At 46.2% G+C, this 11881-nt stretch overlaps 1 protein-coding gene across 1 annotated transcript in view; it reads left to right on the forward strand.

Moving 5' to 3' along the window:
• Positions 1–11237, forward strand: part of LOC107721139 (serine/threonine-protein kinase WNK1-like) — a 49364-nt gene extending 38127 nt beyond the window's left edge. The window contains exons 10-14 of the mRNA XM_016529006.1: positions 4098–4697; positions 6609–7214; positions 8361–8468; positions 9509–9949; positions 10836–11237. Of these exons, the coding sequence (XP_016384492.1) occupies positions 4098–4697; positions 6609–7214; positions 8361–8468; positions 9509–9949; positions 10836–11237 (2157 nt within the window). The remainder of the gene's footprint in view (positions 1–4097; positions 4698–6608; positions 7215–8360; positions 8469–9508; positions 9950–10835) is intronic.
• Positions 11238–11881: the final 644 nt, after the last annotated feature.

Below are 11881 nucleotides of genomic sequence, written 5' to 3' on the forward strand. Positions count from 1 at the left end.
TTTTGACCCCTAAAGGAGGTCGTAGGGTAACCAACTTTTCCGCCCGCTCGAGGGGGTCCTCTTGAGACAAAGATTTTGAATTCGGCATGATCGGAACCCTCCTAGTTGTTGCAGTTAAAACATCCCAATTCCAATGTATTCAGCAGTTTCGAGAACACACATAAATAAAATCTATTTTCCATAAGTATGAGTGATATTGTTGATGAAACCACCTCTACTGTACTCACCACACTCAGCAGAATCCATTCATGACCTTTTCGTGCCAAAATAGTGTAATATTTGCCTAAAAATGAATGTCCACGGAACCACTATGAAAGGCCTGCTAAATAAACTGTAAATGGGATGTTTCTTTATGTTTGATTTAAAATAACAGTCATATTGGGGCCAGGGCCTAGGGGCTTCGAATGCTTGACCGTGGGACCCTCACGTACCACGTGGAAAAGGGCCAAATTCCTCAGTGTTCGGGAAGACCTTTAAAAAAAATCAGCAAAAATATTCAAGGAAAAATACAGACATGCGCTGGCCCCTTTTCTGACCTTTTGACCCCTAAAGGAGGTCGTAGGGTAACCAAACTATTTCGCCCGCTCGAGGGGGCCCCCTTGAGACAAAGATTTCAAATTCGGCTCGATCGGACCTTTCCGAGTCGTGTCCACGAACCCTGTACGGTAATCCCATTCAAATAAATGGAGAGTGGGGTTTATTTAGGAAGGTCGCAGGAGGCCCAAATTGGACACGCAGTTGCGTCAGGAGCCCCGGAGAGATGTACCCAAAGGGCCCGGGTCTGGGACCCCAAAAAATATTTTTCCTGATTTTTCATCCGTTTCTCTGTCCGCCATTGAAGTCAATGAGAGAGACCCAGAAACAGGCCCGATTACAGTGAGACGCGCTGCCGGACTTAAATGGCTTAGGAAGTGACTAGGGCCCTCAAACTTGGGGGCCCGAACGAGGGGCCCAAGACGGCGGTGTGTGCCGAGTTTCGGGGTCCGGTGACCTTCCGTCTCCATACGGGAGACGTCCTGCTTCCCTTTTAAGCGCGTAACTGTTTCGTGGACGCGCGGTCCCTTTTTAGACCTGTTGACCCCCGAACGAGGTCGAAGGGTCACCAAACTTTTGCGCCCGCTAGAGGTACCCCTGACGATACGCAAATGGCGCCCTCTAGCTGATCGGTCCTTTCGGAGCCGCGTCCACGAAACCGCTAGGCCAAACCCATTCGAATAAGTGGCAAGTGGGATTTATTCAGAAAGGTCCCAGGGGCCCAAAACTCGGCACGGTGGCCCCTGGGGCGGCCCTGAGCGACGTCTCAAAGGCGCCGGGCCCTAGAGCCAAGGGAAAAGTTTGAGGCCTTCTGCACAGAATCTCTCCCTCAGCCCTCTTTGTCTCTTACACAGTCAGAGCCTTTCGAGTGCTTTCATGCTTAAGGAGAAGTGCTTTTGTTCGGAAGGTCGTACGGTTTCGTGCTTCGGGGCCGTGAGCGAGGGGCCTTCGGGGCCGTAAGTGAGGGGCCCCTGAGATGTGAGAATCTCGGATGTCGGGGCCCTACGTCCTATGGTCTATGAACGGGGAACGTCCCTCTCCCCATTTAAGCTCACAACTGTTTCGTGGACGCGCGGTCCCTTTTTCGACCTGTTGACCCCCGAATGAGGTCGAAGGGTCACCGAACTTTTCCGCCCGCTAAAGGGACCCCTGATGATACGCAAATGGCGCCCTCTAGTTGAAGGTCCAGGTCCAGCGACCTATTGCTTCTCGTGTCCACTGCATCACTATGGAAAACCCTGCACATACATTGCAAGAGGACACTTACACGCAAATAGACTAGAAAGAGGACCGGGAAAGTCCCGCCCGAGCGACGTCCTGAAGGCGCTGGCGCCCTACAGTGAAGGGAAAACTTGTTTTGGGTCCTACGGCTTCGTACTTCAGGGCCGCGAGAGAGGGGCCCCTGAGATGCCATAATCTCAAATCTCGGAGCCCTACCACCCGTCGTCCCCGTACGGGGACGTCCCGCTTCCCATTTAAGCGCGTAACTGTTTCGTGGACTGCAGTCTCTTTTCTGACCTTCTGACCCCCGAATGAGATCGCAGGGTCACCTAACTTTTCCACCCGCTATAGGGACTCCTGACGATACGCAAATGACGCCCTCCAGTCGATCGGCCCTTTCGGAGCCGCGTCCACGAAACCGCTAGTCCGAACCCATTCAAATAAATTGCAAGTGGGATTTAGTTGGAAATGTCCTAGGGGCCCCAAATTTTATGTGGGGGTCCGTGGGGGCCCCCGGCACGCCGATCGGAGCGTAAAACAGCCAGGGAGGGCACCGGTGAGCGTCCGCGGGTCGGGGGCGCCTGCCCCCCGCCTTAGGGCCGCGTTCGGACGCGTTCCGTAAAAATAGTGAGTAAGCGGAGAAATAGTGGGTTAGTGGGACGCGGGGGGCGGGGGCAAGCGGTGAAAGGTCGAGGTCAAAGTCGTTCCGGCACGATAGCAGGGAAATGGACAAATAGTGGGTTCGTGGGACCTGGGGGGAGGGGCCCGGGGGCGGTGGTCCGCAGGGGTCGAGGGGCCGTTCCTCCATTTTAGCGGCGAAATGGACAAATAGTGGGTTCGTGGGATGAGGCCCTTGGCCCAGGGGGCCAACCCATGTACCCTGGTAGAGAGATGGACAAATACCGACACTGTGGACGCACAGGCTCTGGGGTAAGAGCCCTGCACAGTCATTTCAAGGGGAGAATGGACAAATAGTAGGGTTTTGGGATCGACTACCCCATTTTGTCCCCCAAAATGATTGGAATCGGACCTTCAAAGGCTCCATGGACGGAGGGGTGGGCTCAACAGGTCGGTGTCGCCCCTACGTGTGTCCAAAACCCCCCTATTCCGGGGTCAGCAAATCGGAGCGTGCGGGGGGCGAGGTAAGCAGAAACGTCCCAGTCCCCCTTTAGAAAACAGGCTAAGGGGATCCAAATTCACCCTGCAATCCATCTATTGGTCCAATGGCAATTTTTTTGAATGGGCTTTTTTCCACGAACCCCCTATATGTACTACCTTATTAAAGTTAAAAAAGTGATGTAGGCAAGAGCAGTGAGAGATTTTCTCTCTTTTGTTGTTTGATTATCATGAATGAGAGACAGCAGGAATATTAGACTGCTGTCACATTAAGAGTTGCCCGGATCCAATATACTCTTACACACGTGTTTTCTTTCTCGGCTGTTTGCTTTCACTTAAGACCTAAATTGCTGTGTTTACGAGGATACTTGCAAAGACGAGCATTTTGACACATACAAGTGTGTGTGTTTAACTGTTCATGGCCTATAAAGCGGCAAAAGTAACTGTTATTTTAGTAATGTTCAATACTCCCGTGCTCTATGAGAAGCATCTTCAAGTGCGCGTGTCTCTCTGACAGCGTTCAGAAACAGTCTCTCAGACAGAGCGCACATATAGTGAAATGAGTTCTCTTTCAGCAGCTTAAAGTCAATTGTTTTTAAATCGTAATGCTTATAAATGCATGCAAACGATAAGTTTTCATGACCACATTGCACAGCAACGTCACATGAGCATGTAACTTCGATGGTACAAAATCTCTACCTGTTGACAAATTTCTACTGTTTAATCGTGTCTACCGGTATTATATATTGCCCACCCTTAATGCAGGTTGTTGAGGAGAGATGTGCCTTTACTGTTACAAGCTATCAGATGTGAAATTTTCACCTAGATGATAAAATTACAAAAAAAAAATATATCTACAGAACTAAATATCATTGAGACTTGGTGTTGAGTACTTTTGAACAGCTGTCATTTTTATTTATGAAGGATGATTTTCATGGTCTTTGAAAACCTGGATATATGAGGGAGTTTTAAAGTGAGATTTCTACACCTGGAAAAGCCATGGCAATTAAAATCCTAAACAGTCTTAGATATTTTTATAATGATTATATACTGCACTGTACACACACAAAGCAATTTAGCACATTCAAACCTCACTCAGTATTCCTCAAGAAATGTACGCATCTAGTTTGTTGTGTCCTTTATTTGTTGTGTGTTATAAGCTCTGTGCTAGAGACCCTTGTTTGTCATTTAATGATAATAGTTCAGAGAAGTGGCTTTTCTTCCAGGGTGCACATCATGAAAGCTCTTCTGTAAATGAGTTAATCCGTTTCCTGCTCCGACCCACAAGTCCTGCCTCCTTTCAAATACCACGAGACCAATCAGAGATGACAGAAGATGGATTGGGAAGTTCTCGCTCTGGAAATTTGCTGCTCGCTCCTTCGCCTGTAACGACTCGCCGCTATAGCGACACATCAGTGGGGCCGTCCTCTGAGACAAAGGGGGAGGAGTCTATCTCAATGGCAAGGCAGGGGCGTCGGCTTTCTTTAAACCCCACCCCTCACCAGCCACCGTCCCCGTGTCAGGTCTGCTTATCCTTATTTCTGCTTGGGACATGTGCAGATAGAAGACATTTGCCCTATTCTTTATTTCCAATTCCTCACGTCCCTGATGTCCGCAGAGGCTCCTTCAGTGAGACCTCTGACCTCTCCCAGCTTAACAAATCTCTGGAGAGCATCATGGGCCACAGACATCAGCCCGAGAGAGGGCAGTACCGGCCTGCCCGCAGCCACAGCGATGAGGGGCACACCCTGGAGCCGCCTCGTGATGGACTGACCTCCCGTCGCAGAGCCAGTTTTTGTTCTGGCGAGCGCTCTCTGGCTGATGCGGTAGGTGGAGGACACGGTGTCGCCTTGCTACTTTAGAGGAAAGCTCTGGTTTTCTCCAGCCTTTGCAGTGGTTCTGCTGTTGCTCCCAGGTGCCTGTAGGACTTCTAAGCAGTCTAATATGCTCAGATGCATTCTTCTCCTTTGCACTTCCTCTCGGCGGCTGTAACCGTACTTACCTATCCTGCAGGTGTGGCCGTTCTCTTACAGAGGAGATCCCAACTCCCCGAAACCTACCCATTAACCACGCTTACGATATGCCTGATGTCATGCTGCTAACCTTCTTTATGAATCATTTATGTTTTCATTCACTTAACCTGGTTGTGTGTGATCTGCATGCCTGCTATTACTCATTGTAGCATTTGTTGACGTGTGCTGTTTTATTTAACAATCCAACATATTAAAGAATGGGCCATATTTACCAACAATTTTAGCTTTAAAAAACTACTAAAGACCTGTGGTGAAAAATTTGTAATGAAAAGGCGTGGACAAAGTTATTTTTGTGGCTGACCTTATTGCATATGCATTTGTAGGTGTTTCCCTTTCAGACACAAAGGGAACAGAGTATTCATGCAAGGTGATTTAGTAAGTTTCAAGTTTAATTTGTTTATAAAGCGGTTGAGCAAAGTTCTGTACATAATTGCGTTAATCCATCACCCACATTAAAATAGACATTCACAGGACATTGAAAGAACAAGAATACAAATAGGTTTTAAAAGACTTTTAAACTCAGACACTGTAGTCACTTTTCTGATAATGGCAAGGTATTTTTTAAGTTGGGTCCAACTACTGCAAAAGCTCTGACACCCCTGCATTGCAGTCTAGATCTGGGTACCCGAAGATGACTGGTCTGTGATCTGAGTAATCTGACTGGGTTGTGTTCAGTAATCAACTCTGAAAGGTATCGAGGAGCGAGATTGTTTAACAACCTTCCGGTCTCTCTTGAAACCAACAATGAAGTGACTTAAACTGCAATTCATCGACTGGCCACTAGAGCTCCAAAAGGGAGTCAGTCCCATAGACCCCCCATGTTAAAATGCCCAATTTTACAGCAGAAAAAAAATGTTTACAGCCTGGTACAGTGCTTTTACAAGTTGTACAAGTGGTTTTGGTCTATAGCTAAATTTGCCCTTCATGACAACTGTGAGGGGGTGATTTTTTTTTATAACTCATCCATTTAAATTATATTAAGCCTTAAAGTTCTGCATAATTAAGGGTGTGTCCACTTGAGTGACAGGAGGATTGCCACTGCTGTCACCATCGTTAAGCTAGGTGGGTGTGGTTTCAGCAACCAGCTCCACCGACATCCCGCCTCTTTGCCCATTCTCAATCATCCAGGAGTGATGCATTGCCAAGATGGCGATGGCCGGCTCCGCCCACTTTGGGCTTCAAAAATGCTCTTCAGAAACCTACGGGTGACGTCATGGACACTACGTCCATGTTTTTATACAGTCTATGGATATGACACACCATATCTCCTAAATATAGAACCAAAATGTAGCACGTACAGTAAAAACAGTAACAGTGCCAAAGTTGAACCCTGAGGGACACCACATGTAACATGTAGTAAGGTTTGCGCTAGTCAGTTTAGAGGTATTTGCACCATTATTTAACACCCCCAAAAAGCATGCCTTATTTTGTGCCTGTGTTGTTAGTAGATTACCTGCACCTACTTATCAACCCTACGTTAGTTTGCACCGCCCTTAGTAGATTGCGTTGGTCATTATGTAGATGAGCTGTGTTCTCTCATTTGTGCATTGTCAGAAGATCAACAGCAGAACTTTCCATTCCCATCAGTGCTTTTATGGGATTGTGGTCTAATGCGAATTTGCCCTGTTCTGTAAATCTGGCCTATAATTTGTGTTATGTAATAGAAGTGTATTGGTTCTCATTAGTTTGTTTCCTCTTCTGCAGTCTTCTGTTCTGAGAGTCCAAAGCCAGGCTGCACCTGCCGCAGCTCAACACATGCAGACGTTCCCTCCTGTCTCCTCAGAGACCCCCGCACAGCCCGCCAGACAGAATCTGTCCACTCCCCTGCCGCTGGCGCTTCTGCAGGGTGTCTCGATCGCACCACAAACCATGGATCAACAGCAGCTTGCACCTACAGGTCAGACTGCCGAGCTGAACGCACAGGCCCACGCCCTCCAAACTGCAGCGTCGCATCAGCCATTCTCTGTGCCACAGAGTGCCGCGGGTCCGAGTTACCATCCTGCCGGGGCAGAGCTAGCAAATGCACAGACATTTCTACCTGTGCAGCTCACTGCAGTCGCAACTGCACACAGTCTCCCATCTAAAACAGAAGCAGCGCTGCCTGCAGATCAGAGCTTTCAGAGCGGAGCCTCCAGCGTGCAGCATATCCCACCAGCATCTGCACAGACTCGACAAACACCTGTGTTACAACATTTGCAGCAACTCACTGAGAATGCCACAACAGATGGACAACTCCGAGACTTCTCAAACATGCAGCAAACTGCTCCTGTGCAGCTGAGCCAGACAGGCCCTGCACCACCTATCCCACAGGTATGCTTGTTTGTCATCTTCTTTTTATTTTTTCAACTTTTACGTGGGCCCCCCTAGCAATATAACTCCCATTAGAGTGAACTTTGTGCTTTGTAATTTTGCAGATCTTTTTCATGCACAAACAGCAACATTACACACTAAAAGAAGTCATGTAAATGTAAAAATGCATAATAGGACCCCTTAAAGCCCGGGATACACTGCACGATTTTCGGCTGTCCAGACGAAAGATTGGCATCGTGAAACAATCGTGGTGATTTCTATGATCGCAGCTCCTAATCGGTGGTCCTGTGTCGTACAGTGAGAGAGGTTCATAGACAGACATTGTCACGGTCTCGTGACCAAAGATAGCCTACGATAATTTTCTGACAGTGTCAGAAATTCAGCATGATCATTGCTCAGTGTTTGCTGCTACGACTCACGTTTGCTGACCAGCCAATAAAAAATGCGACATGAAATCAACGCGACATGGAGCTAAAACCTAAAACTGCTAACCTCAAGCTCTTATCCCTTCCTCTTTCACCGCTTCCACTTTTTTCAGCACACATACAGTATAAACTACAATTGCCAAAGTGTGATTAGTCATGCTCTTTTTGTTTACCACTAGCGCATGCTGATGACATTTTTATTCTTCAATAGTAACTTGCGTCGTAGCCTGTGTGTCAATTGGTGTCATCATCGTACAGTCTGCAGACATGTCGTACCCGAGTTTATTAGATCCATGTTGCACAGTGTGATTTGCAATGATCTTGTAGGATTGCTACAATTGTGCAGTCTACAGAAGGCTTTAAAGAGAAAAAAAAAAGACGACTGACTAACTTGTAAGCTTAATCTAAATTTATGTAACTGACCATAGGGATGCCCAATCCTGTTCCAGAAGATCTACAGAATTCAGCTCCAATCCTGCCCCAACAGACATCTGTAATTAAGTTTTCCTGAAGATCTTAATGAGCTGCTTCAAATGTATTTTTTCAACGTTTGAGCTGAACTTTGCAGGAAGGTAAATCTCCAGGAGCAGAACTGGACACCCCTACTGTAGACTGACTGACCAGACAAGAGTGACCTACATCTGCAAACCTCCTCTGAGTTTTCTTGAGTCATCTTGTTTTCTCTTTGCACACTTGTATTTCTCTCTTTCTATCCTATTAGCTCTCCATTCAGACACAGCTGATGGACAACTGGCAGCAAGGAGGACAGTCTACCTCCAGTCTGCTGACACAACCTGTTCCTCCTCCTCCTCCAGCTTACCTCACACAGGTACTCCCTTCTGCCAGCTCTTCTGCTTCTCAGATGCGTGATTTGTAGGGATGCACAATATTATCAGAACGTTATCGAAATCGGCTGATAAAGGCTAAAAATGTAAATATCGTCATCGGCCGATTTGAAAAAAATGATGCCGATATGCCTTGCCGATAAGACAAATAGCTCACATGTGCTCAGGGTGTGATAGTGATAAGAGCATGTCAGTAGTGAGGTCAGTCTTGAAGCAAATTTTTGCCTGAATGATGATTAGATTCACTGTTTTGGATGACTGCATTTAATCTGAGAATGCACGTACAGAAGGACGTGTCCATGTGTGAGAGAGTCAGCAGTTACTAGCATGTGCAGTAGCAGCAGCGACAGCCTCCCCCAGGTCCTAATGCCCGTCTGGTAAGGCGTTTTATTTACTTAGGAGGCACTGTTGGCCTATTTGTAATAAAATGAAAATAAAATACACAAATATATTTTTATTCAAATGGATTATGAAAACTTAAATAAAAGGTGCTCTAAAAGATTTTTTGATTTTTTACAGCTCTTTTGCTTTAGACAATCTATTAAGTTTAAATCCACAAATAAAATCTTTATTAACAAATAAATAAATCCACAAATAAAATCAGGTTTCAACTGCATCTGTCTGAGAAAAGACTAATTTTATTAATTATTTTCAAGCTTTCAATGTACTCTCATTAAAAAATAATGTTTATTACTTCTAACGAAGACGTTTTTTTGCTCAAAAGTAAAATAATTTGTTCATAATCTCCGCACTGGAGAGACTTGGTGTTGTTTCAAAATAAATATCATCAAAACATATATCGGCATCGGCTATTGGCCAAAATGATTTGAAAAATATCGGCATATCGGATATCGACAAAAATCTAATATCGTGCATCCCTGGTGATTTGTGTAGTTTTGTGTAAACAGTCCAATGTACAAGGTGGCCACTTTTGACTGGCCAAATTTAGCATGCGTTTAGCTCTTCTGTTCATGATGGTGGTTATTCTTCCCATGCTACAATGCACTTTTGTCTCCTCCTCCAGTTTCCTTCCATTAACTCAGCTCAGTCAGTCGGGACCCCTCTTCCTGGATGTGACCCGTACCCCGCCTGCTTTCCCTCTGTGCAGTCATCCCTCAGTCTGCCTGTCCCGACACACCCCAACATCTCGCTAGTGTCATGTTCGCAGATGGAGATCTCTGCGCTAACCCTGTACCCCCACCTGTCCTCCATTTCTCCTATACCCACACAATGTCCCGCTCCACCCTTTGCTGCTCCAGTGTTCGCGCCTCCATTTCCCACAATTCACCAGTACCAGCAGGCCTATTCTGTTGCTCAGCAGTCCGCCATAAACTCCATGGCCACTCTCTCCCAACATTCCCACAGTCAGGCCACACCCACAGCACACCAAAGTCTCCACCTCTCACCAAACCCCGCCTCTATGTGTGTCAGAGTCCCTCCCACTATAAAAGCTCCACCCACCCAGGTAGGGTATTTCAGTGTCTTAAAGGGATAGTTCGCACAAAAATTGGCACATTGAATGCTTACTTTTGAATCACAGTCACAATGGTTTTCAGAGGAAATATTTACCCCCATACTAATTCGGTAGGGATGTCCTGATCAGGTTTTTTTGTGCCCCCGATCCGATCTGAGTCATTGAATATTGAGTATCTGCCGATACTGAGTCCTGATCCGATACTTGTAAATTCCTAGTGTTTGGTGCACAATTCAAGTACATTAAAGTTATTAATATCAATCCAATTTATACAGAGTTGCTCAGACAGTAAAATTAATATATGTATGTATATGTAATATAATATAATGTAATATAATATAATAAGATACACTCCCTCTCTATGCACACACTATATAGAGACTTTGGTAGATGTAAACATGTCACAATTTTAAGCATTGTAAACAGATTGTGTTGTTACAATTATGAATATGGGACTGATGATATAAACTTCTTGTATTTTATATGTACAATAAGCAGAATAATTACAACATAAGGTTAGAAAGCATGAAGTGTCAGAATGCCAGTCTATCAGTCAAATCCAAAACGGTTGGCAAACCCACCTAAAGGCGCACACCGCCACCTACTGCATAACCCTGGCATGACAGCCAATGTAAAATAAGGATCGGGCTTAGGAGAGCTGATACAATAAGTAAAAAAAATGCTTGATCGGCCCGATCCTTGAGATCGGCTCGGGACATCCCTATAATTCAGTATTAATATTCAAATTCAAATTTTATGAATGTTTATCCAAAGGTCGTAATTTCCAATTTCTTTAACTATAGATTTGAAATTGAATTGAAATTGAATGAGTCTTACCTATTCATTTATTTAAAAAAAAAAAATCTTTAATTTTTAGGGAGTCTTGACCAGCCATTTCCAAACTGTTCACGTGGACCAGAACTCGTCCAGTAGCTCCGATCACGTCCGTGTTTCTCCGATGATGACACACATGACTCCAGCTCCTGCCCCGAGCTCCAGCGTCAGCCATAATGCGCCTCAGCCTCCCGCAGTACCGCAGCTCTCGCCCTTCAGACCCGTCCTCGACACATTCGGCTCTGCGGTGCCCGTGGACCCAAACCAGGCTCCTCAGCACTCCAGCCCAGCCTCTTTACCCACCGTCCCGCATTCAGGAGCCGGTGCCAGCCTGAGCCAGCAGAACAGCAGTGTTAAGCCAGCACTGCAGCAGCACGACAGCACCAGCGGATGTGGAGGAGCTCCAACTGAAGTATGCTCTGAGGTAAAACTCTTCTTCAAATGAAAATCCCATAATACAGCAACAACCTCGAAACACCATTAGTGATGTGTACAGTACATGCACTGGTCACTTGAAGGAAGTATCATTGTCGTTTACGACCATGTGATCATGAGTGGGGTGTTTTCACATTTCATTTTCAGAATCAAAATTGGAATTGGCTTTATTCGCCAAGTGTGTGCAAACACACAAGGAAGTTGTTGTGGTTCCCCTTCAGGAACTCGAGCTGTGTCGAGAATCGCTTAGGGAACACCCTGCGTGACCGCGTTCTGAAGCACGTGTAAAATCAGTCCAATGGAGCAGCGAGACGTCACGAGCGGGGCGACATGAGCACCAGGAAGTATAAAAGCGCATCCGGCAGAGCGCAAGTTAGCTTCTGCTCTTCAGTAGCACTCTGTGTATGTGTCAGTCTATTTACTGTTGTCTGTCAGTCCACAAGCATTCAAAAGAATATGTCAAAGTCTAAACTAATATCTATGGCGAGCAAACGGCATTACAGACGTTGTGTGCCTCCCTGCCCACGCTATCTGGCAGCGGGGGATACACACGATCTGTGTGTTGTTTGTTTAGGAGCGGAGCATGCACGGTCAGCTTTTGAGGAGCTGATTGTCATCACTGCGAGTTACTCTCGCTGCGTATGCTCCGCTCTC

Source organism: Sinocyclocheilus rhinocerous, unplaced genomic scaffold (assembly GCF_001515625.1).
Source record: "Sinocyclocheilus rhinocerous isolate Xijiao unplaced genomic scaffold, SAMN03320098_v1.1 scaffold2226, whole genome shotgun sequence".
NCBI lineage: Eukaryota > Metazoa > Chordata > Actinopteri > Cypriniformes > Cyprinidae > Sinocyclocheilus > Sinocyclocheilus rhinocerous.